At 43.1% G+C, this 23,529-nt stretch overlaps 1 protein-coding gene across 3 annotated transcripts in view; it reads right to left on the minus strand.

Moving 5' to 3' along the window:
• Positions 1-366: 366 nt before the first annotated feature.
• Positions 367-23,529, minus strand: part of LOC140280212 (transcription factor COE1-like) — a 104,734-nt gene continuing 81,571 nt past the window's right edge. For 2 of the 3 annotated variants that reach the window (XM_072375511.1, XM_072375509.1), the window contains exons 11-17: positions 19,562-19,650; positions 9,502-9,567; positions 8,482-8,644; positions 7,918-8,100; positions 5,767-5,964; positions 3,464-3,532; positions 367-2,584 (exon numbers count right to left, since the gene is read on the minus strand). In XM_072375511.1, the coding sequence (XP_072231612.1) occupies positions 3,465-3,532; positions 5,767-5,964; positions 7,918-8,100; positions 8,482-8,644; positions 9,502-9,567; positions 19,562-19,650 (767 nt within the window). In that variant the 3' untranslated portion in view covers positions 367-2,584; position 3,464. The remainder of the gene's footprint in view (positions 2,585-3,463; positions 3,533-5,766; positions 5,965-7,917; positions 8,101-8,481; positions 8,645-9,501; positions 9,568-19,561; positions 19,651-23,529) is intronic. The other variant, XM_072375510.1, reaches the window with a different exon arrangement.

The following is a 23,529-nucleotide window of genomic DNA, read 5'->3' on the forward strand; positions in this document are numbered from 1 at the left end:
ATCGGACTCGTTTCACCTTATATCGGACTCGTTTCACCTTATATCTGACTCGTTTCACCTTATATCGGACTCGTTTCACCTTATATCTGACTCGTTTCCCCTTATATCGGACTCGTTTCACCTTATATCTGACTCGTTTCACCTATTATCTGACTCGTTTCACCTTATATCGGACTCGTTTCACCTTATATCGGACTCGTTTCACCTTATATCGGACTCGTTTCACCTTATATCTGACTCGTTTCACTTTATATGTGACTAGTTTCCCCTTATATCTGACTCGTTTCACCTTATATCTGACTCGTTTCCCCTTATATCTGACTCGTTTCCCCTTATATCGGACTCGTTTCACCTTATATCTTAGTTAGTTAGTTCACCATCAGATAATCAAACAACATCAAAACAGGAAATCCATCAGTAGGGTGGCATCATTTGTCAGGTCGTAACAAAATGATGGTTTAGGCCTGAATACAACAATAACTTTGTGGAGTTCAGGGGATGAATTGGATCTGGATTAAAAGGCAAAGTTGTTCTGTTGTCCGGTGATTTTTGTGCAGTGCAGACCTGGAAACCTCTGCTGGACAACCAGGGAATTCAAAACTGAGCTCTAGTCGTGTTTCCTTCCATGCTTTTGTTTTTATTTTGAACTTGTACATGTAGAAAGGTAATTGCAAATGACAAAATGCAATAAAAAGTCCCTCAATTTCGTTAGAACCGGGTGTTTTCTTACTTCGTTTCCACACGAGGAAGCCCTTTGTGGAAATGAATACTGTCGATACGTGATCCGTCCATTTACTCTTTCAACTGGGAAGGTGATTAGTTTTCTTTGTGCCCTCCTCCAGGATTTATTTCTGGCCACTTAGCTGCGACTGTGTGACACACAATGCAGCAAAGACATCAGAAAACTGTTGAAGCGCATCTTCTGTTTAGCCACAAAATGTAGAAAAAACAGCTCCAATTTGGTCTGTTGTGCTGTATAACCTGAACCATGTGTTTTCCAGGTGTCTGAACCTAACCAAACAATTCAGTTCAATTCATTTATTTATAAAGCGCCAAATTACAACAAATGTCACCTCAAAACACTTAAATAATAAAGTCCAATTCAAGCCAATTGGAATTCAAGTCATTGTAATCATAATCCAATGAAATCCAATTAATTAATTTCAAAATAATCCAATTAATTCATATGGAGCCAATTCAAAAACAATATCCTAGCTAAGGAAGCTAACAGATTGGCACCGAAACTTGTCTTCAGTCCAATCTCCCGTCCTGAGCCTGAGGGACTGTGGAAAGGAACGACTCCCTTTAACAGGAAGAAACCTCTGGCAGAACCAGAACCAGGAAGAAACCTCTGGCAGAACCAGAACCAGGAAGAAACCTCTGGCAGAACCAGACCCAGGAAGAAACCTCTGGCAGAACCAGAACCAGGAAGTTATTTAAACAGCCATTTAGAACCAATCTTTAATGAGAAATTAAAACAAAAAGGAAGAGTTTCTGAATTGCCTTCTTCTTTTGCTGTTGTCATAGTTACCGGGGTCACAAGCAGGCCAACACAGTCCCACCTCAGATGAGCAGATGTTGTGTGAAAGCTTAAAAAGATTAACTTTGACACTCAGCTGCAGCTTCTTGACATTTTTTGCAGTAAGACACATCATTGGTTAGTTTTCCCGCACCAAAAACATCACCACGGCAAACCAAAGAAACAAAAAAAGGGGATTTATCTGCTTTAAAACAAAAGAAAACTCACAAACACACAAAATGGCAGCAGTCCTTTAAGACAGAGGCGGTAACAGGGACTGTTGTTGGGTCAAACTGAACTGCTGTTGGCAGGGAACTAAACTCATTTATGGCAATTTTACACTCACGTTTGGTGGAATCTGTCTCAAATTGGCACTGGAGGATCTGTGACTGAAAGAATTCAATTTCTTTGTCCAATTTGTATTTGGGAGGCTCAATTAGGTGTGCTAAAATACAGCAGCTGCAGCATCAGGTGGAGGCAGGAAGCATCTTAGTCCTTCTGCTGAACGAGGAAAGGCAGAGGAGGAGTGATGAGGGTGTGTTTTTGGCAAAGAGAGGTGAAAAGAGAGTGTCTGTGTTGGCTGGATCTTCATCATCTGGTCTTCTTCACATTATATTCTTTCATTATAAATAGAAAACCCCAGTTAAAAGATGTTTATCACACGTTAACTGTTGCACAAAAAAACCAAAGAGGCAAACAAATGCATCACTTAAGGGAGGAAGTGGATTCTCTCCAAAATAAATACACTTCTCGTGTCCATGGAGAGTCAGAAAGCGGGCGTGGCCGTTCTCCTATAAAAGCATTACGGTGTACAAAGTCTAAACAACTTGTTTTTTCTCGCAAACAGTCTTTTGTTGGTCTTGTGTTTTTCTTGAAGTTGTTTTGTGTTCGAAGGGGCCTGAGTTGAGTTTGTTCCTTCAGATCGGGATGGCAGCTTCCATCCCTGGACCGGAGTCTGACTCTCACCGAATCCTGCAGCAGGATCGGCGAGAGTGTGCTTGGTTCATCTCACACACATACACACAGTTATGCACTCACACCTTTACATGGGCGCCACCATCACTGCTGTCCGGGTGCAGAGGGAGAGAAGAAGAAACGGGGGAGAGGGGGGGAGGAAAAAGAAACTTTTAGAACACAGCCAAAAAAATTCCCTCGTAAATACATCAATGTGTTTTCCCATCTGTGCAGCTGTGAGGCGACATTTTAAAGACATCAATAGGCGAATAAATCAGAAAAACTAGGCAGAAATGCATCATATAAGCCGGTCACACAACATTTGATGCTGCACAGCAACAGTTGGTGTTGTTTTACTGTCTCTGTATGTGACGGATTGCATCATGGCGTGTGCTGTCGGCCCAAAGTAACACACACTCAGCCGTGTTTCCATGCTGCAGAGCTCATTATGTGGACTAATATCAATTCCCTGGATGTTTAATGACAGCTTGCATGGGGTCAATCTTCCACTTTTTCGTGTTAGATTCTCATAAACAGGCATCAGATAATCAGGCAGGTACTCTGATAAGACAGTGGAACAGCTGTGTGTGTGTGTGATTATTTCAGCTGCACTTTAAGGCTATGCTGTGAGTTCCCACACCCCCACACCCTGCAAAACAAAGTCAGAGATGTTGAGAAATAAGTTGGCCGTGCCAGATGTCTGTTTTTGTCTTTGTAAATATCTAACTTCCTGCCTCTTTTCCCAGCCAATGGGAGCAGAGGGAGGAGTTACCAGGCAACTGCGCGGCGAGAGCCGTAACACGAGATGAGAGGTGGGGTGGAGGAAGATGGAGGATGGAGATCGATTTAAACAAAGGAGAAGGGGAGAAAGGTGTGTGACAGAATCATCCTTCAGTGACACTGAGCATGTAAAACATGGCAGATAATTCAGTCAGTCTATCCAAAGTTCAGCAAATAACGAGACGAAAGAAGAGCAGCCGAGGAACGTACTTCAGGTGAAGGCCAGGCCTTGTAGAGAGCCGGCTGTTGAGTACTTGCTAGAGTCCACAAATGTTTGATCTGGGAGAGAAAAGGAAAGGAGGAAAGAGAAAAGGCAAAGAAAGGGTGACAGGTCAGAGGATTAAAAAGGTTAGAAGAGAGAGGAGGGGAGAAAAAGGGAAAAAAACATTAATCCAACTGTTGAAAAGTCACAAAAGCAACACTTTTATTCAACTGTTATTGGCTTTTTACCCAATATGAGTCGATGGAAGGATCATTCAACACCAAACAGATGATTTCCTGAACTTTTTTACCTAATTTAATGCAGTTATTTTGTATTTTTGTGCCCAGACATCGCAGATAAAGGAGCTGGTAACTGTTGAAAAGTCACAAAAGCAACACTTTTATTCAACTGTTATTGGCTTTTTACCCAATATGAGTCGATGGAAGGATCATTCAACACCAAACAGATGACTTCCTGAACTTTTTTACCTAATTTAATGCAGTTATTTTGTATTTTTGTGCCCAGACATCGCAGATAAAGGAGCTGGTAACTGTTGAAAAGTCACAAAAGCAACACTTTTATTCAACTGTTATTGGCTTTTTACCCAATATGAGGTTTCCTGAACTTTTTTACCTAATTTAATGCAGTTATTTTGTATTTTTGTGCCCAGACATCGCAGATAAAGGAGCTGGTAACTGTTGAAAAGTCACAAAAGCAACACTTTTATTAACCTCTTATTGGCTTTTTACCCAATATGAGGTTTCCTGAACTTTTTTACCTAATTTAATGCAGTTATTTTGTATTTTTGTGCCCAGACATCGCAGATAAAGGAGTTGGTAACTGTTGAAAAGTCACAAAAGCAACACTTTTATCAAACTGTTATTGGCTTTTTACCCAATATGAGATTTCCTGAACTTTTTTACTTAATTTAATGCAGTTATTTTGTATTTTTGTGCCCAGACATCGCAGATAAAGGAGCTGGTAACTAGATTTCCAGCACCGCTTTCCGTCCTGTTGAGCCTCACCCATGATGCCAGCACACAGCTCATTTCTGTCCAGATTCTGCTCAGCATCACAGTTTCAAACAAGCTCTGCTTTCTTCAAATGATACAGATAAAATCTGGGCATGCCAAATGTTCAAAATGTCCTGGGAAAGAAACGTGGATGTCAGATGCTGGTTTACACGACTCTGTGATGAGTTCCACGGCGGAGGGGCTGTGATTGATCGGGCTTTTAAAGCACATTGTGTGAGATGGTCATATGAAAACACTTAAATAAATCCACCCTCTGAAAGGCGCTGATAAACTGCACATGTACTTGCATATGCGTCTGATCAAAAGCAGTTTTAAAGGCGCTTCATACATGAACTTGACTGTTTTATTGTTTATTTTTCTATAAGGATGCAATGAATCGTGTTTGAACTCAGTATCGTCACTTCATTCTGCTCTTAATTTGAAAAAAAAGGCGGATTTCACACAAAATCCCCCCATTTTGGAAAAGTAAGTCAATAAAAAATGAGTCAAATATAAGTAAGCAGCTTAATAATATAGATCTGGATTCCGAAGGCGGAAAAAAGGCAGAACAAAGGCAGAAAAAAAGGCGAAAAAAAGGCAGAAAAAAGGCAAAAAAAAGCGGAAAAAAGGCGGGAAAAAAGGCAGAAAAAAGGCGGAACAAAGGCAGGAAAAAGGCAGAAAAAAGGCAGAAAAAAGGCGGAAAACAGGCAGAAAAAAGGAGGGAAAAAGGCGGGAAAAAAGGCAGAAAAAAGGCCGAACAAAGGCAGGAAAAAGGCAGAAAAAAGACAGAAAAAAGGCGAAAAAAGGCAGAAAACAGGCAGAAAAAAGGCGGGAAAAAGGCAGAAAAAAAAGCGGGAAAAAGGCAGAAAAAAGGCAAAAAAAGCGGAAAAAAGGCAGAAAAAAGGCGGGAAAAAGGCGGAAAAAAAGGCAGAAAAAAGGCGGGAAAAAGGCAGAAAAAAAGGCAGAAAAAAGGCGGGAAAAAGGCAGAAAAAAGGCAGCAGAAGAAGTAGAAGCGGCGGGTTGTGAGCTTTTGGTGAGGCTGCAGTCGGCCTCGTAGCTGCTCACATGTTCACAGCAGGAGTGTTAACATGCCAGTGTTTAACTGATGCATTTAAAATGTACAGCTGACCATTTTCAGCACCTTAAATCGGTGCAATAGCATGCCGTCGTGAACCAAAAGTGTTCAATAGAAATTCTCACATGATCCTAAAAGAAACTATAATGGATTATAACTTTAATTATAACAAGAGGAAAAGTGAGAAGATCCTAAACCTTCCTCTGATAGGCTGGTAAATTACCTTGGAGTCCGTTGCCATTGGCACTGGTGCAGGAGGGTGGGGGGGAGGAAGAGGGCCTGACAACTGGAGCGAAGGCGGACTTCTGCTTAACGGCCGCTGATACCATGTTGGCCGGGGAGAAGGAGAAGACACCAGAGGAGGAGGAGCAGTTGGAGGGCAGAGAGGTGGAGGAGGCCATCGTGGGGCTGGATGGAACAACTGGAAGGATAAGGGTGGTTAGGAGAGAGGGAACAAGGGTAAAAAGGAAGGAAGAGAGACTGAAAATGTAATGTAAGCTTTAAAGCTTTATAGTCTCAGAAAAGAAACTCTTCCACATGATCTAACAGGTAAAGAAGATATTGATTAGATTTAAAATGAGCTTTCAGATCAACAGCTCAGACTTGTTGATGCCTCTTTTTTAGGAATTACACATTTTAAATGTGTGTTTATTGGTGCCCATAATTTTGTCAGTCGTATGCATTTTATCTAAAGATGCTTCATTTTATTCTCCTCTCGGATGTTCAGATCTTTTCAGACCTTCATTGTCAGGAGTGAGGAAACAAATACGTCTCACATCTTCGCTTTTATCCACTCTCTCCCCCTTTCTGCTCGCTGGAAAGATGCAATTAAGCAAGAGAAAGAGAGGAGGTGTCGCTGTCAGATAAAAGGCAGCGAGGGAACCAGGGATTAGATGGACGGAGGACAAAATGGAGCTTTGAGCTGTGTGCTGCTGATTGTTTTTGAAGACTCTGCTGCAGAAAGCCCCGCGGGGAATCTCTAGCAGATCTGAGGCTCTGGTTTCCTGTGTGTGGACATTTTAAATGTGTGTGGTTCTGAGCCACGTTGATCTGGGTCTGAGTGTTAGCTTTAGCTTGTTGATTCGGGTCTGAGTGTTAGCTTTAGCTTGTTGATTCGGGTCTGAGTGTTAGCTTTAGCTTGTTGATTCGGGTCTGAGTGTTAGCTTTAGCTTGTTGATTGGGGTCTGAGTGTTAGCTTTAGCTTGTTGATTCGGGTCTGAGTGTTAGCTTTAGCTTGTTGATTCGGGTCTGAGTGTTAGCTTTAGCTTGTTGATCCGGGTCTGAGTGTTAGCTTTAGCTTGTTGATCTGGGTCTGAGTGTTAGCTTTAGCTTGTTGATCTGGGTCTGAGTGTTAGCTTTAGCTTGTTGATCTGGGTCTGAGTGTTAGCTTTAGCTTGTTGATTCGGGTCTGAGTGTTAGCTTTAGCTTGTTGATTCGGGTCTGAGTGTTAGCTTTAGCTTGTTGATTCGGGTCTGAGTGTTAGCTTTAGCTTGTTGATTCGGGTCTGAGTGTTAGCTTTAGCTTGTTGATCTGGGTCTGAGTGTTAGCTTTAGCTTGTTGATTCGGGTCTGAGTGTTAGCTTTAGCTTGTTGATCTGGGTCTGAGTGTTAGCTTTAGCTTGTTGATCTGGGTCTGAGTGTTAGCTTTAGCTTGTTGATTCGGGTCTGAGTGTTAGCTTTAGCTTGTTGATCTGGGTCTGAGTGTTAGCTTTAGCTTGTTGATCCGGGTCTGAGTGTTAGCTTTAGCTTGTTGATTCGGGTCTGAGTGTTAGCTTTAGCTTGTTGATCCGGGTCTGAGTGTTAGCTTTAGCTTGTTGATTCGGGTCTGAGTGTTAGCTTTAGCTTGTTGATCCGGGTCTGAGTGTTAGCTTTAGCTTGTTGATCCGGGTCTGAGTGTTAGCTTTAGCTTGTTGATTCGGGTCTGAGTGTTAGCTTTAGCTTGTTGATCCGGGTCTGAGTGTTAGCTTTAGCTTGTTGATTCGGGTCTGAGTGTTAGCTTTAGCTTGTTGATTCGGGTCTGAGTGTTAGCTTTAGCTTGTTGATCCGGGTCTGAGTGTTAGCTTTAGCTTGTTGATCCGGGTCTGAGTGTTAGCTTTAGCTTGTTGATTCGGGTCTGAGTGCTAGCTTTAGCTTGTTGATCCGGGTCTGAGTGTTAGCTTTAGCTTGTTGATTCGGGTCTGAGTGTTAGCTTTAGCTTGTTGATCCGGGAAGACTCTGCTGCAGAAAGCCCCGCGGGGAATCTCTAGCAGATCTGAGGCTCTGGTTTCCTGAGTGTGGACATTTTAAATGTGTGTGGTTCTCACTGCAGGGATGCAGTGAGCCACATGCACTGTGCAGTTTGTGGCCAGCTATACATGTGACACATATCCACTCACTGGCATAAGGCGAGTTGGCTGCAGAGCCGTTGAGGAAAGTAGGCGAGCCTCCAAGGTTGGTCATGCCGGTGTTGTTAGCATAGCCGTTCATGGTGCTTGTGACTGAGGTGTAGCTGGTCTGCTGAGGTGTGGAGCTGGGCACGTAACCATGAGGTGACACACTGCTGCTGCTGCGCACGAACCCTGCAGGAATTACAGCGAAGAAGAAGAAGAAGGAGGAGGAGGAGGACAGCTGATTAAAGTGTTGCAAACAGGCTCTTTGGAGATGCTACAAACGCCACAGATGCAGGAACTCAACAAAGCTGCTTAAAAAGAAATATGACAACACGTTCATATGGGTTCCTTCTATGTAGTTTATTGTTATTTTTTTATATAGCTTGTTATATCTTCATTTGTAAGTCGCTTTGGATAAAAGCGTCTGATAAACACATAAACATATACAGATGAAGCCACTTTTATTCTAAAATTTGTCAGATTTCTTGAGGAATTGTTGGATTTCTCTGCAGCTCGTCGCTACATTTTATTTCACGGTTTGATGACAGTTAAAAGTGAGTCTGATCTCACCCTGATTGGCCTGAGTGGGCTCAGAGACATTGACGGACAGCTGCCCGGTGAAGGAATTGACTCCCATCATGCCGGTGTGAGACGAGCCGGAGAGCTGGCTGTGTCCTCGTGGGACGCTGTAGAGAGCTTCTGCGATATCTGCTGCACGTTTCAGGATGATCTCCTGCGGGAAGAGGACAGCAAGGATTGTTTTAATACATCACACTGCTTTTATATTCCTCACAGTTCAGTCACATGATAAAACGGCTTTGATCCGGGTCTGAGTGTTAGCTTTAGCTTGTTGATCCGGGTCTGAGTGTTAGCTTTAGCTTGTTGATTCGGGTCTGAGTGTTAGCTTTAGCTTGTTGATTCGGGTCTGAGTGTTAGCTTTAGCTTGTTGATCCGGGTCTGAGTGTTAGTTTTAGCTTGTTGATCCGGGTCTGAGTGTTAGCTTTAGCTTGTTGATCCGGGTCTGAGTGTTAGCTTTAGCTTGTTGATCCGGGTCTGAGTGTTAGCTTTAGCTTGTTGATCCGGGTCTGAGTGTTAGCTTTAGCTTGTTGATCCGGGTCTGAGTGTTATCTTTAGCTTGTTGATCTGGGTCTGAGTGTTAGCTTTAGCTTGTTGATTCGGGTCTGAGTGTTAGCTTTAGCTTGTTGATCCGGGTCTGAGTGTTAGCTTTAGCTTGTTGATCCGGGTCTGAGTGTTAGCTTTAGCTTGTTGATCCGGGTCTGAGTGTTAGCTTTAGCTTGTTGATTCGGGTCTGAGTGTTAGCTTTAGTTTGTTGATTCGGGTCTAAGTGTTAGCTTTAGCTTGTTGATCCGGGTCTGAGTGTTAGCTTTAGCTTGTTGATTCGGGTCTGAGTGTTAGCTTTAGCTTGTTGATCCGGGTCTGAGTGTTAGCTTTAGCTTGTTGATCCGGGTCTGAGTGTTATCTTTAGCTTGTTGATTGGGGTCTGAGTGTTAGCTTTAGCTTGTTGATTCGGGTCTGAGTGTTAGCTTTAGCTTGTTGATCCGGGTCTGAGTGTTAGCTTTAGCTTTCTACCTGGTTGTTATGAGGCAAGCCGTAGAGGGCTTCCACCAGGTCTGCAGCTCTCTTCAGAATAACCTCCTGAGAAGAAAGGAAAGAAAGGAAGCAGAGATTATAAGTCAAATGTTCTTTTAAAGTTATATAAAAAGACACACCCCCCTCTCCTTCTTCTTCTTCTCCCATCAGCGAGCCATCAACCATCTCTTCATGATAAACAAATTGCTCTTCACTTCTTTAAAAGGCAGATTATCTGCTGTCAGCTCAAGTGCTTTTATGCTTCTTAATGACATCTTCAAGTGACAGGTATTTAAAATTAAACCTGAGCACTGCTGTTCCTATCAGCCTCTCTTTGGTTTCATCTGGAGAACAAATGCCAACAACAAGGACTGGACCCACTGTGGATCTCCATCCTGACATAAAAACGGCCTTTTCTTCTTCTTCTCTCCCACTTCTTTGTACCGTTTTGCAGTGAAATGATTGGTTCTGACCCACTAAACCCTCTGCTCTCCCCCTTCTCTGCAGCTTCTTTATTGCTTCTCCTCTCTGGGAGTTCACCCCGGGGTCTAAGGTGTCTTGTCTAACAGTTAATGTTGTCGTTTTCACAGAGAAAATGACTCTTACGCATACTTAAGGACACACTGTGTGTGTGCTTCAGGATATGAAAGGTCACAAAGCCTGTCAACCAAGCTGAATCCAATCTTTTACACATTATCAGGCTGGCTGTGTGTTAACCTCTCATTATTAGACTGGTGAGCTGAGACACTCACACGGAAACTCGATCCTGAGTGTTGAAGTGGTTCCAGTAAGGCCAGTAGCTGATAAACGGGAAGGAAAGATGATCTTATGGTAACATCATCATTATCAGGTACTGCGACATCACTTTAAATCCTCTGACTGCTGCAATCGATGCACTTTGACTTTGTCTGTTTTTGTCTTTCGGTGCACTGACATATAATCTAATTAATCTCTCGCATGTGGATCTATATGGAAACTACAAAGCAAGTCAGACTGCTTCCTTCTTTATTAAGAAGACTAATGGCACCTCATCTTTTGCCTGTATTTATACTGATATAAAGACAAAGGTTCGGCTGCTCGTTCAGCCGCTTTGCATTACTAACTGGTTTCCTAACTGGTTTCCTAACTGATTTCCTAACTGCTCTCCTAACTGGTCTCCTAACTGGTCTCCTAACTGGTTTCCTAACTGCTCTCCTAACTGGTCTCCTAACTGGTTTCCTAACTGGTTTCCTAACTGGTTTCCTAACTGCTCTCCTAACTGGTTTCCTAACTGGTTTCCTAACTGGTCTCCTAACTGGTCTCCTAACTGGTCTCCTAACTGGTTTCCTAACTGCTCTCCTAACTGGTCTCATAACTGGTTTCCTAACTGGTTTCCTAACTGCTCTCCTAACTGCTCTCCTAACTGGTCTCCTAACTGGTTTCCTAACTGGTCTCCTAACTGGTCTCCTAACTGGTTTCCTAACTGCTCTCCTAACTGGTCTCCTAACTGGTCTCCTAACTGGTCTCCTAACTGCTCTCCTAACTGGTTTCCTAACTGGTCTCCTAACTGGTCTCCTAACTGGTTTCCTAACTGGTCTCCTAACTGGTCTCCTAACTGGTCTCCTAACTGGTCTCCTAACTGCTCTCCTAACTGGTCTCCTAACTGGTTTCCTAACTGCTCTCCTAACTGGTTTCCTAACTGGTTTCCTAACTGGTCTCCTAACTGGTTTCCTAACTGGTCTCCTAACTGGTCTCCTAACTGGTTTCCTAACTGCTCTCCTAACTGGTTTCCTAACTGGTTTCCTAACTGGTCTCCTAACTGGTTTCCTAACTGGTCTCCTAACTGGTCTCCTAACTGGTCTCCTAACTGGTTTCCTAACTGGTTTCCTAACTGATTTCCTAACTGGTTTCCTAACTGCTCTCCTAACTGGTTTCCTAACTGGTTTCCTAACTGGTCTCCTAACTGGTTTCCTAACTGGTCTCCTAACTGGTCTCCTAACTGGTTTCCTAACTGGTCTCCTAACTGGTCTCCTAACTGGTCTCCTAACTGGTTTCCTAACTGGTGTCCTAACTGGTCTCCTAACTGATTTCCTAACTGGTTTCCTAACTGGTCTCCTAACTGGTTTCCTAACTGGTCTCCTAACTGGTCTCCTAACTGCTCTCCTAACTGGTTTCCTAACTGGTCTCCTAACTGGTCTCCTAACTGGTCTCCTAACTGGTTTCCTAACTGGTCTCCTAACTGATTTCCTAACTGGTTTCCTAACTGGTCTCCTAACTGGTCTCCTAACTGGTTTCCTAACTGGTCTCCTAACTGGTTTCCTAACTGGTCTCCTAACTGGTTTCCTAACTGGTTTCCTAACTGGTTTCCTAACTGGTCTCCTAACTGATTTCCTAACTGGTCTCCTAACTGGTCTCCTAACTGGTCTCCTAACTGGTTTCCTAACTGGTCTCCTAACTGGTTTCCTAACTGGTCTCCAGCCTGTGAAACCTCTGCAGATGGTCTCTGTCCCCTCTGACAGAGTCGGACTCCTGGGTTCCTTCTATGTAGCTTATTGTTAGCTTATTGTTAGCTTATTGTTAGCTTATTGTTAGCTTATTGTTAGCTTATTGTTAGCTTTTAATACAGCTGTTATATCTTCATTTGTAAGTCGCTTTGGATAAAAGCGTCTGATAAACACAGAAACAGAAACAGAGAGTATCTGACTGAAAAGCAGGAGGAGAGTGAAAGAAAAGACACATCTGGGAGAAAGAACGAGCCGAGTTGTCGAGGTGCTTTTACGCTCTGAGTTATGAGCTCTGCTAATATGATAACCATACATTATATCCACACTCACACATGCTGGGTGCATTAGGATGTGTGGGGGTCACATGTGTAATGTGCGTGTGCCAGGCCAGCTCAGAGATGACTTATTCCTCCCTAATGCTGGCACATTAGCTGCCTGATCCGCCTCTAATGTGCCATTAGGGATGCCGTACATGCAGGGTCACGCCTCGCAGCGAGATGATGTCATGTGGGCTCACAGCGCGATAAACTTACGCCGCACACTCATCAAGAAGCAGCGCTGTGTGTGTTTGGGTCATTTTGGGGTGTTGGATTTTATTTAAGATGCAGCCCAATTCAAGCCAATTCATTGTCATTCAATCATAATCCAGTTAATTCAATTAAAAGTTAGCTTAAACTGAGCTTAAACAAGGCCAGATGTTGTCTTTTCTCTTTGGTGGCGAGTTAAATTTGCCGTATATCAGTCTGACACACATTAAGGGGATAGTTTCATATACTGGGCTCATTCATCAGCAGGATTACTCATGCTGCTACATGACCTCAGTAATGCATGACATCATCAATGCGACTTGCATAGCTCAGTCAGCTGAGTGCGTCATCAGATCGAGTCACCAGTCTTTTGAGGGTAATATACGCGGGTTCCATCCTGGACGTCCAGTTCCCAGAGCCTCAACTCTATCGGGTCAAATCAGACACTTAGAAGTAAAACTGACGATCCTTGTCCAGTCAAGTGAAAAAGAAAGTCTGTCCTTTTTATTTAGCAGGACTAAATAAAACGAGATAAACTCATTATCAGGTCTGAGAATGAAGTAAGTGAAGCCAGAGATGAATAGAAGCACATAAAACTAAATGAACTCCTGATCCAGCAGCTTCAGCAGCAGTGAGTGTAAAACTAAGTGAACCCCTGATCCAGCAGCTTCAGCAGCAGTGAGTGATAAACTAAGTGAACCCCTGATCCAGCAGCTCCAGCAGCAGTGTGTAAAACTAAGTGAACCCCTGATCCAGCAGCTTCAGCAGCAGTGAGTGATAAACTAAGTGAACCCCTGATCCAGCAGCTTCAGCAGCAGTGAGTGTAAAACTAAGTGAACCCCTGATCCAGCAGCTTCAGCAGCAGTGAGTGTAAAACTAAGTGAACCCCTGATCCAGCAGCTTCAGCAGCAGTGAGTAAAACTAAGTGAACCCCTGATCCAGCAGCTTCAGCAGCAGTGAGTAAAACTAAGTGAACCCCTGATCCAGCAGCTTCAGCAGCAGTGAGTGTAAAACTAAGTGAACCCCTGATCCAGCAGCTTCAGCAGCAGTGAGTGTAAAACTAAGTGAACCCCTGATCCAGCAGCTTCAGCAGCAGTGAGTGTAAAACTAAGTGAACCCCTGATCCAGCAGCTTCAGCAGCAGTGAGTTTAAAACTAAGTGAACCCCTGATCCAGCAGCTTCAGCAGCAGTGAGTTTAAAACTAAGTGAACCCCTGATCCAGCAGCTTCAGCAGCAGTGAGTGTAAAACTAAGTGAACCCCTGATCCAGCAGCTTCAGCAGCAGTGAGTGTAAAACTAAGTGAACCCCTGATCCAGCAGCTTCAGCAGCAGTGAGTGATAAACTAAGTGAACCCCTGATCCAGCAGCTTCAGCAGCAGTGAGTGTAAAACTAAGTGAACCCCTGATCCAGCAGCTCCAGCAGCAGTGTGTAAAACTAAGTGAACCCCTGATCCAGCAGCTTCAGCAGCAGTGAGTGATAAACTAAGTGAACCCCTGATCCAGCAGCTTCAGCAGCAGTGAGTGTAAAACTAAGTGAACCCCTGATCCAGCAGCTTCAGCAGCAGTGAGTGTAAAACTAAGTGAACCCCTGATCCAGCAGCTTCAGCAGCAGTGAGTAAAACTAAGTGAACCCCTGATCCAGCAGCTTCAGCAGCAGTGAGTAAAACTAAGTGAACCCCTGATCCAGCAGCTTCAGCAGCAGTGAGTGTAAAACTAAGTGAACCCCTGATCCAGCAGCTTCAGCAGCAGTGAGTGTAAAACTAAGTGAACCCCTGATCCAGCAGCTTCAGCAGCAGTGAGTGTAAAACTAAGTGAACCCCTGATCCAGCAGCTTCAGCAGCAGTGAGTTTAAAACTAAGTGAACCCCTGATCCAGCAGCTTCAGCAGCAGTGAGTTTAAAACTAAGTGAACCCCTGATCCAGCAGCTTCAGCAGCAGTGAGTGTAAAACTAAGTGAACCCCTGATCCAGCAGCTTCAGCAGCAGTGAGTGTAAAACTAAGTGAACCCCTGATCCAGCAGCTTCAGCAGCAGTGAGTGATAAACTAAGTGAACCCCTGATCCAGCAGCTTCAGCAGCAGTGAGCTGCAGTGATGGTTTCCTGTGGGACGTTATCAGTCTCTCTCATGGTTCTGGAGGAATCTCGGCCCTCTTCTCTCCAGCGCTGCTTCAGCTCATTGAGGTTTGCAGCTTTGGTTTCTGCACAGCTCTCTTAAGGTCCCACCACAGCATCTCAGTCAGGCTGAGGTCTGGACTCTGACTGGACCGTTGCAACACCTTGATTCTGTTCTTTTTCCCACATTCTGCTGTAGATCTGCTGCTGTGTTTGGGATCTTTGTCCTGTTGATGAGCCAGTTTCAGCCCAGCTTTAGCTGTGGGACAGATGGCCTCACATCTGACTCTAGAATACTTTGGTATCCAGAGGAGTTCATGGTGGACTCAATGACTGCAAGGTGCCCAGGTCCTGTGGCTGCAGAACCAGCCCAGATCATCAGCCCTCCACCACCGTGCTTGACAGCTGGTGTGAGGTGTTTGTGCTGATATGCTGTGTTTGGTTTCCTCCAAACGTGCTGCTGTGCATTAGGACCAAACATCTCCACTTTGCTCTGGTCTGTCCAAAGGACATTGTTCCAGAAGTCTTGAGCTTTGTTCAGATGCAGCTTTGCAAACCTAAGCTGTGCTGCCATGTTCTTTTTAGAGAGAAGAGGCTTTCTCCTGCAGCCCTTCCAAACAAGCCATCCTCGTTCAGTCTTTTTCTAACTTTGCTGTCATGACCTTTGACCTTTAACATGCTAACTGAGGCCTGTAGAGTCTGAGATGTAGCTCTGGGCTTTTTCACCTTGGGGTGACCTTTAACCTTTAACATGCTAACTGAGGCCTGGAGAGTCTGAGATGTAGCTCTGGGCTTCTTCACCTTGGGGTGACCTTTAACCTTTAACATGCTAACTGAGGCCTGTGGAGTCTGAGATGTAGCTCTTGGCTTTTTCACCTTGGGGTGACCTTTAACCTTTAACATGCTAACTGAGGCCTGTAGAGTCTGAGATGTAGCTCTGGGCTTTTTCACCTTGGGGTGACCTTTAACCTTTAACATGCTAACTGAGGCCTGTAGAGTCTGAGATGTAGCTCTGGGCTTCTTCACCTTGGGGTGACCTTTAACCTTTAACATGCTAACTGAGGCCTGGAGAGTCTGAGATGTAGCTCTTGGCTAAGAGAAGAGGCTTTCTCCTGCAGCCCAAACCTGATTAAGTTTCTCTGAGCATTTCACTTTGAATTGTGCTGTTTTCTTAACTTTTTAATCATATTTGTCTCTGCAGAATGATGGTTTGGAAATGACTTTATAACCTTTCCCAGATTGATAAGCAGCAACAGTCAGTGAGGTGTTTCCTCCTTGGCATTGTGTTAAGAACAAAGCTGGAAACTGAATTAGTCGACTGTATTATATCAGTAGCACCTGGTTGCTACTTAGCATCTTAATTACTATGGAAACGGTCAGGGTGTACTTAGTTTTCTAAACACTGCCTATGTTATTATGAGCTGGTAATATGTCACATGTTGTTGTTCTTCTGAAGCTGGATCAGATGATTTGATTTACTACGGCCTTGTATGTAAAGCTGTAGAATTTATGCAGAATTTAAAGAATCTATTTTCCATTTATCAGCTAAAACCTGCTAATTTAATTCGTCTTTTCTTGTTTCAGACTAGCTAAAAACCAAAATAGCATTTAGCATTTTAGAGCAGCCCCCCCCCCCCAAAGGTTTTCTGCAGCAGTCAGGAGGTCAAAGGGCAGCGATTGGTTTCCAAAGAGCCACCCTGGCTGCCTCTCGCCCACACACCAGATAAGCAAAAGATCACTTTTACAGCCAAATTTCAAACTTGATTATTTAACATATTCAGTTTGGGAATATTTGCTGCGAGGGTCAAGATTCTTGTGGCTTCAGAAAAAGCAAAGAAGCCCTGCAAAGGTCCTCATATATTCGGTGTGTCTGAGCAGGTCTGGGCTGCGCACATACGTCGTCACGGTAACCATATATGTGCACATATGGATGGATGCTGAGGAGATCACAGTGACACAAACTGGCAGTGTGTGGCCAATAAAATCCCCCGAATGTTCACTGAGCAATTATTGAATGGGCTGTCCACTGTAATCCTCTCACACACTCCACTTCCCCGTCTGTCTGTGCTCTGCTCAGAGCTGCCAGCTAACCCAGATACCTTCGATACATCGACTGATCAACCCTCAGCCAAGAGAAGCACGTTACAGCCTCCTCACACAAAGCAAAAACAGATCTGCTGCATTCAGAGAAATCCTCAGTTCAAAAGCTGCCTGTAATTTGGATAAAAGAGCTGTCTGGAAAATGCAAACCAGGCTGAAGATGCTTGGAGATTCCTCATCTCCTTACATATCTGAGAGATAAAATGGGATGAATTGCAGCAATAAAGTAGGATTTATTGATTTCCCGTGCAAAAAAAAGGACATATTCCTTTTCTTCATCTTCCCCAGAAGTTGGTGTGAAGCTCATGAAGAAGAAAGAAAGTTACACCGTGTTCGGCTGGTCAGCCATTGGTTGAATCTGATACCTGATCAATGCATCTGCAGGAGCTACTCTGGTTGCATTTCTCATTGAAGCTTTTCCTGGAAACTGCTTGAGTGACATCATGTTACTGATAATAAATAAAAAAAAAAACAATTGAAAAGGTATTTGTTGCCTTTAAAAGAACATTTATGCTGGATCTGGGTCGGATGAGATGTGGTTCTGGAGGTATTTATGGGTCACTTTAGCACCATTAATGTGCTCAATTGGTTTATTTCACCTGACAACACAAAATAAAACCTTTTTATCATTTTTCTTGGATAAATTTGCCAATTTTAAACCGCTTAAACTGGGATTGATTAATACAAATGTAGTATTTCAGTTCAAGTTAATCGTGTTGGAGATGCACATCTGACCCGTTGGACCAGATCAAATCATCTGCATAAATAACTGAGCCTAGATCTTAGTCAGGTGGAACCTCAGAGTGTCAATCTAATGTTTTATGGTTCTTCTTTGTCTGTGTAACAGAAAATGTTGCTGCCAGATCTTTCTGGATTACAAAGATGGGTTCAGAGCAACATAAAAAGCAATTATTGGCACAAACTTTGGCACAAACCTGACCACAAAGCTTCTTCTGAATAAGATGCTGCCGTGTTAACAGCATTTCTGATCATCTTTACCCAAATAAGGTCATACTCAGATACACAGTGGCTGAATTAATCTGTGGAAAATATTCTAAATTCATTGCATTGTGCCTAGTTTTTGCTGGATTTGCCAAACAGGACGGCTGTGGGAAAAAGGAACATTTGGAGTGAGGGAGGAACCTGAGTACGGCTCTGTGGTCAGACTTGGATACACGGAAGAGCTTGGATTTGGTTTTAGAAATAGGGCTGAAAACAGGACCCAGAGGGAGCAATCAGTCAAAATGAATATATATTTATATGTGGTGTGTCAGCTGGAGCAGTCGGAGCCAACAGCTCCCAGGAACAACCGAATCGGGTCGAATACACGGCGAGTCCTGATCATTGTTGTTGTTTAAAGTCAGCCAGCGGCAGGGTGTTCAGTGGAATTAGCTCAAGGTGTGGCTCCACCTCACTGAAAGCATGTTTTCACTGTTGAAATAAGGAAATCAGAGGGAGACACACACAGTTCCAGGAACCAGACGATGTGTTCAGTGTCACTGCGACACAACGTGCTGCCTTCAGTGTCCTCGTGGAACAGGTGGTGTTCATTTTAGATTTTTCTGTTTGATATGTCCCAGTTTATTCTGCTATTTAACATTAAATGTTGCTTATTTATCTTATTTATACTGCGAAACCATTTCAATTTGTAATCCGTTTCACATTTCATGAATAAATGTCTCAATAACTTTAATGTAACTGAGTCGTTTCACAGCTTTAAACCGAGGCAAAAGGCAAGTAATGCAAGTCTGAATATTGCAGTTGGTGCAGTGCAACTTGGGCTAAATGCATTGTTCAGAAACACTAAGAATACAGGGAAAGGCTGCTAATAAAAAGGTTTCTTAAAGCTAAAGAGCCTCAGTGACACTCCTGCTTTGGACTCAGTTTCCAGGATTTCCACAGAACACTCGAAGTGTTAACTGTGAGCTCTGAAATCATCGAAACTAACCCTTTCTTACTTTATCTGAAGCTAATAAGTTGCCGTTGCTACCCACCGAAACCCAAACATTAATTTGTGTGACTTTCTCAGAAATTAAATAAGGAATCTGCTACCTTAATCAGATGTTTGCTTATCATTCAAATATTCTGTTTCCAAAGGTGACTGTAGGTTTTATACTGGATTTTAGAGTAAAATCGGGTAATTATTGCTTTATATTACCAGAAAATATAATGACTTCACCCATATTTTAGGTGGGAGGCTTGCTGCACACGTTCCCACAGTAGATGATGCACATTACAGGCAATTGCTAACATATGTGCAGGGTTCAGGGTGTCGGCAAAGGCAGCGCTGACATCACAACATCATCACATCATGAGCAGCGCCCAATTCTTTCATGATGTCACACCACAACCAGCCAATCCTGGACTCAGTCCAGCGCGAAATCAGAGCCAGTCAACAGCAGCTGTTTCCATGGCCGTGACTCCGCCCCCCCCCACATGCGCAGATTCAGACCATCTCCCAACGTCCTCCTGCATGTTCGGATCAAGAAGACGAGGTTTGATATCAAAGCTCACAGCGCGCCGTTCGGGGCTAATTGCTCACATCTGCTGATCTCTCAGATGCTCGACTCGATCTCCAGCTGATTAGCAAATAATCACATATGACTGGAACTCTCAGCCTGTAAATGGGTGCTTTACAAAGCTCACAGGGGGCTAAAATCAGACATATTCTGCTTAGAGAAGTAACAGGAAACACTGGTAATAAACTGCTCATATGTGGCTGTATCTGTGGGTTTATTCTTCCATAGCAGAGCGAAACGAAGACGTTTAATCTTCAGGATGCTTCTCAAGTCTTAAGTGTAGGCATCAGTTAATCCTGCAAGAAATGAAGGATTGTGGTACCTTTGGCAGCCTCTCAGGGTCCCCAGGATGCCGAGGGATGACCTTCTGAAGCCTCTGAAAGCCGTAGTCGATGGTTGGTTCGTTCAATGCTGCAGAAGGAGAAAAATAAGGAAGAATTAAGCTATAATTCTGTTTAATTACAAAATTTAACTTTAATAAGATCCAACTAAGTCCAGTATTCACTGTTCTTATATCTCTGACCCGGCTTCCACTCCAGAAAGATAAATATTAGACTCTTTAAACGCCAAATGACTCATTAAGTCCAGTAGTTGCAAACTTGGTGTGATGCTGAATGCAAAGTCAGAGACTCGGTGGAGCTGAAGATGACTTGGAGGGAACCGAAGGGTCGATTCCCGGTGGATTAACATGCAACTTCTTTCAAGGAGCCTCATGATTCACTGCAGAAGAAATACTGGAACTACTTAAAGACCTTTTCCACAATCTTAGTTGCTTCCTGTCATAAAAAGGATGTTGTAACTTATTCATTTAGCCAGAATAAATATACGATTTTCTCTCAGCCCTCCACTATTTCCACCATCTGCTGTTTTTAGAAACCTCTGTTTTGTTTTTCCATCCTTAACCTATTTTATGGTCAAAGGCAATCTGACTGACTCGTGGGGAAAAACAGGGCTGACTCACGATGACTACTCAAGCATTTAGGAAACTCTGTGACATTCCTGCAGGATTTACATTCAACAGAACATGTCTGTGATCCACTTCCTCTTAGAGCCTCACACAACCCTAAACCAAAGATCTGGGGGGTTCCCATCCTTCGTGGTGCCATCAGAACAGTCTTAAAGCTCATTTCAAAGCTCGGTTCCAGTCTTACATGCTGCATAATTAACTAATATCGTTGTTAATGGTGTTCATTTGAGTGAGGATCACTTTGCAATATCAAGTAGTGCCAGGACACCCCCCTGGACTCTGTAAGAGCAAAGCTGATCATTATCTGGATAAAATCTCACACTACTAATGGTGTCCCTCTCAGAGACGCCTGTTCTCCTGGACCATCCCTCTGGCTCCTAACTCCACCTTCTTTAATAAACTCTGTTGTTTCAGCGTCTGCTCGGTGCCACTAGCTGGGACTTTATCTTGATCTTAGACCTATGAGGCATTTTATTTCTCTTTACCTGCTGCTGAAGTTAGCCTCAGTGACTGTTATCTGAAGCGTTTGTCACTGGGCCTGCTGCCTGCTTTGCTTTTATCAGTGTTTGACAGTGATTGAAAAATACATTTTGCAATGAAAATATTTTTTCAAATCCTACTTCTGAACTTGAGTATCTTGATGGTTCTGAAACAGATGCATGGATCTGCTCAGCTGGCTGTGCTTCAGTCCTTCACAACATAAGGAGGAGAATCCAGAAGAAAGGCAGAAGTTAATGTGAACGAGTTCATTTGGGGATTCAGAACTTTATTTCAGTGTGTGACCTGAACTTTGAACCAGTTCTTGTGAAGTTTAAACTTCATTTCATGATGGTACTTTATTGAAATTGAGAATTTTTGCAAAACGTACTCATGGGGAAAATAAGCCATTTACGATCAAACGACTTTAGATTTGGTCGTATCTGGTCTGCTGGACGAGTGCAAAGACAAGAAAAACAGGTTTGTATGTTATGTAGATGTTATTTAATAAGGATTAAATCATTTAGATTAAAAGACAAGTCAAGGATGGAGAATATTTCATATTCCAAAGTGCTCTGAGGTATCAACGTTTTTACTTGAAACCTTTTGGATTCTTGAATCCATTGTGAGACTTTACACAGAAAGATTTTGCATCAAATGACAGCGACTGAAGTAAAAATCTGGTCCGCTAAAACCTTTTGACATCTTTAAATATGATTTAAAGAAAATGAAGATTTATGGGAGAAACTGAGCTGTTTCTATGTGTTCCAGCTGCACTGAAAGCATGCGATTTAAAGGGGAACTCCGGTATTTTTAAACCTGGACCTTATTTCTGGCATGAAATACATTATCTGTCTTTATTTCACCAACACTTTAAGAAGAATGAATGAATGAACGTGTGCTATAGCTCTGTTAGCTCATAGCTGCTGTTAGCTCATAGCTGCTGTTATGTGGCTACTTGCAGCTATAGGAGAGCTAACGGAGGGATTTCTACACAGGCACTCTACTGGGACCACTTCATCCACACGCCCCCCTGCAGCACAGTTTATTCACTCCGTGCTCTGTGACAGTCGGCTAACTTCACACAGAGTTTGCTGCTGATAGTAAGACTTTGAGTAAGATGGACGTTCTTACCGGAGTGAATAAACTGTGCTGCAGCCATGTGTCCAACAACAATAATTAATGTCAACAATAATGTCTAATAACAACAACACAGCAGCTATGAGCTAACAGAGCTATGAGCTAACAGAGCTATGAGCTAACAGCAGCTATGAGCTAACAGCAGCTATGAGCTAACAGAGCTATGAGCTAACAGCAGCTATGAGCTAACAGAGCTATGAGCTAACAGAGCTATAGCACACGTTCATTCATTCATTCTTCTTAAAGTATTGGTGAAATAAAGACAGATAATGCCTTATTTAGAGGCTGCATCCTCTAAGCCCCGTTCTCTCCGTTATATGGATCTCCAGTTATCTAAATATCTTCAGAAGGACGCCGACTTTCACCAAACTGTTCTCGGTGAGCAGATGAACGTATTTCATGCCAGAAATAAGGTTTAAAAACACCGGAGTTCCCCTTTAATGCAAATCTGCAGATGCTGACAGCCCCGGTGGAGTAGCTAATGGCATCCAAAGCATTTGAATGCTAATACAAATATCACTTAAAAGGCTTGAAAGAACTCTTTCTTTCTCACTCCAATCACACTCCTCCACAGTCTTTATCCAATCAATACGTCAATCAAGACGAGCCCCGTCAATCAGAGGGTTTCGTGCATGTCTGCTGAACCCTTTAAGTTGCTGTATGTGTGCATTATGAAGAGGTGGAAAGTTATGCTGGATGAATAGATGTAGGTGTGGGGAGCTCAGGGTATGTAAGTGTGCAGCTGCAGCGATGATGTCTGGTACTTTCCACGTCCAGAACTGATAAATTACTTGCAGCTGAGCGTCCTCTGTTGTTTTGTAAGAGTGTGTGTGTGTGTGTGTGTTTTGTTATCACATCACACCCAAGTTTCTGGTTTCTGTTATGTCCTAAACTACTTAATTTGTTAGCAACATAACTCATAAATTGTGAGCTGCAAAAAGTCCAGATGTTAAGCTGTCATGGACAACATCTCCTTCTGCTCCGAGGAAACTTTCTGGACACATTAGGATTTTTACGATTTGTATGTGGTAATAATATGATAATGACTGAGTAGCCTTGGGCTGCAGGGCTGGGCAGCAAAAGAAAACATGACACAAAGAGGCATTTACAACAAAAAAAACTGCAGATCGAATCCATTTTCATTTTACAACTAGTTCGGTCATCTTTGCTGATGATCTGGTCCTGTTGAGCTGAATAATTTCACTTAATTTCAGGTGAAATGACGCTGTCTCAGTAAGCCGCTTTATAGGAGACATTTTCACTTTAATAAAACAAATATAGACGTAACTGGATTGTTCAAAATGAATCTTTTCTCTCAGATTTAATGCACCTTTATGTAAGGAGCACCCAAAAGCCAAATGAAATGTTGTATTTCCCTCCTCTTTAACAGGCTGTTTGACTGACTTTATAACAAAATGAACCGAGGAATTTCACCTGAGAGACATTCTCAGCTGATTTGTAGGACATCTGGCTCTGAATTTGAGCTTTTTATTGATTGTGAAAGACTAAAGAAATGAAATTCAGGTGTGAGGAGAACGGCGAGGGGATGAGAGCGAGTGCTCAAAAAAAAAAAGGGAAAGAAAGTCAGAAAAAACTCAGTCATGGTTGAGAAAAACAAAAATTACAAAAACAGCTGCCTAACAGTCGGCGGGATATCAACTGTCAGAATCAACTGCCAGTGTCAGATCCACGCGTCTCTGGAGACG

Source organism: Leuresthes tenuis, unplaced genomic scaffold (assembly GCF_036924035.1).
Source record: "Leuresthes tenuis unplaced genomic scaffold, fLeuTen1.0.hap1 SCAF_21, whole genome shotgun sequence".
Taxonomy (NCBI): Eukaryota; Metazoa; Chordata; class Actinopteri; order Atheriniformes; family Atherinopsidae; genus Leuresthes; species Leuresthes tenuis.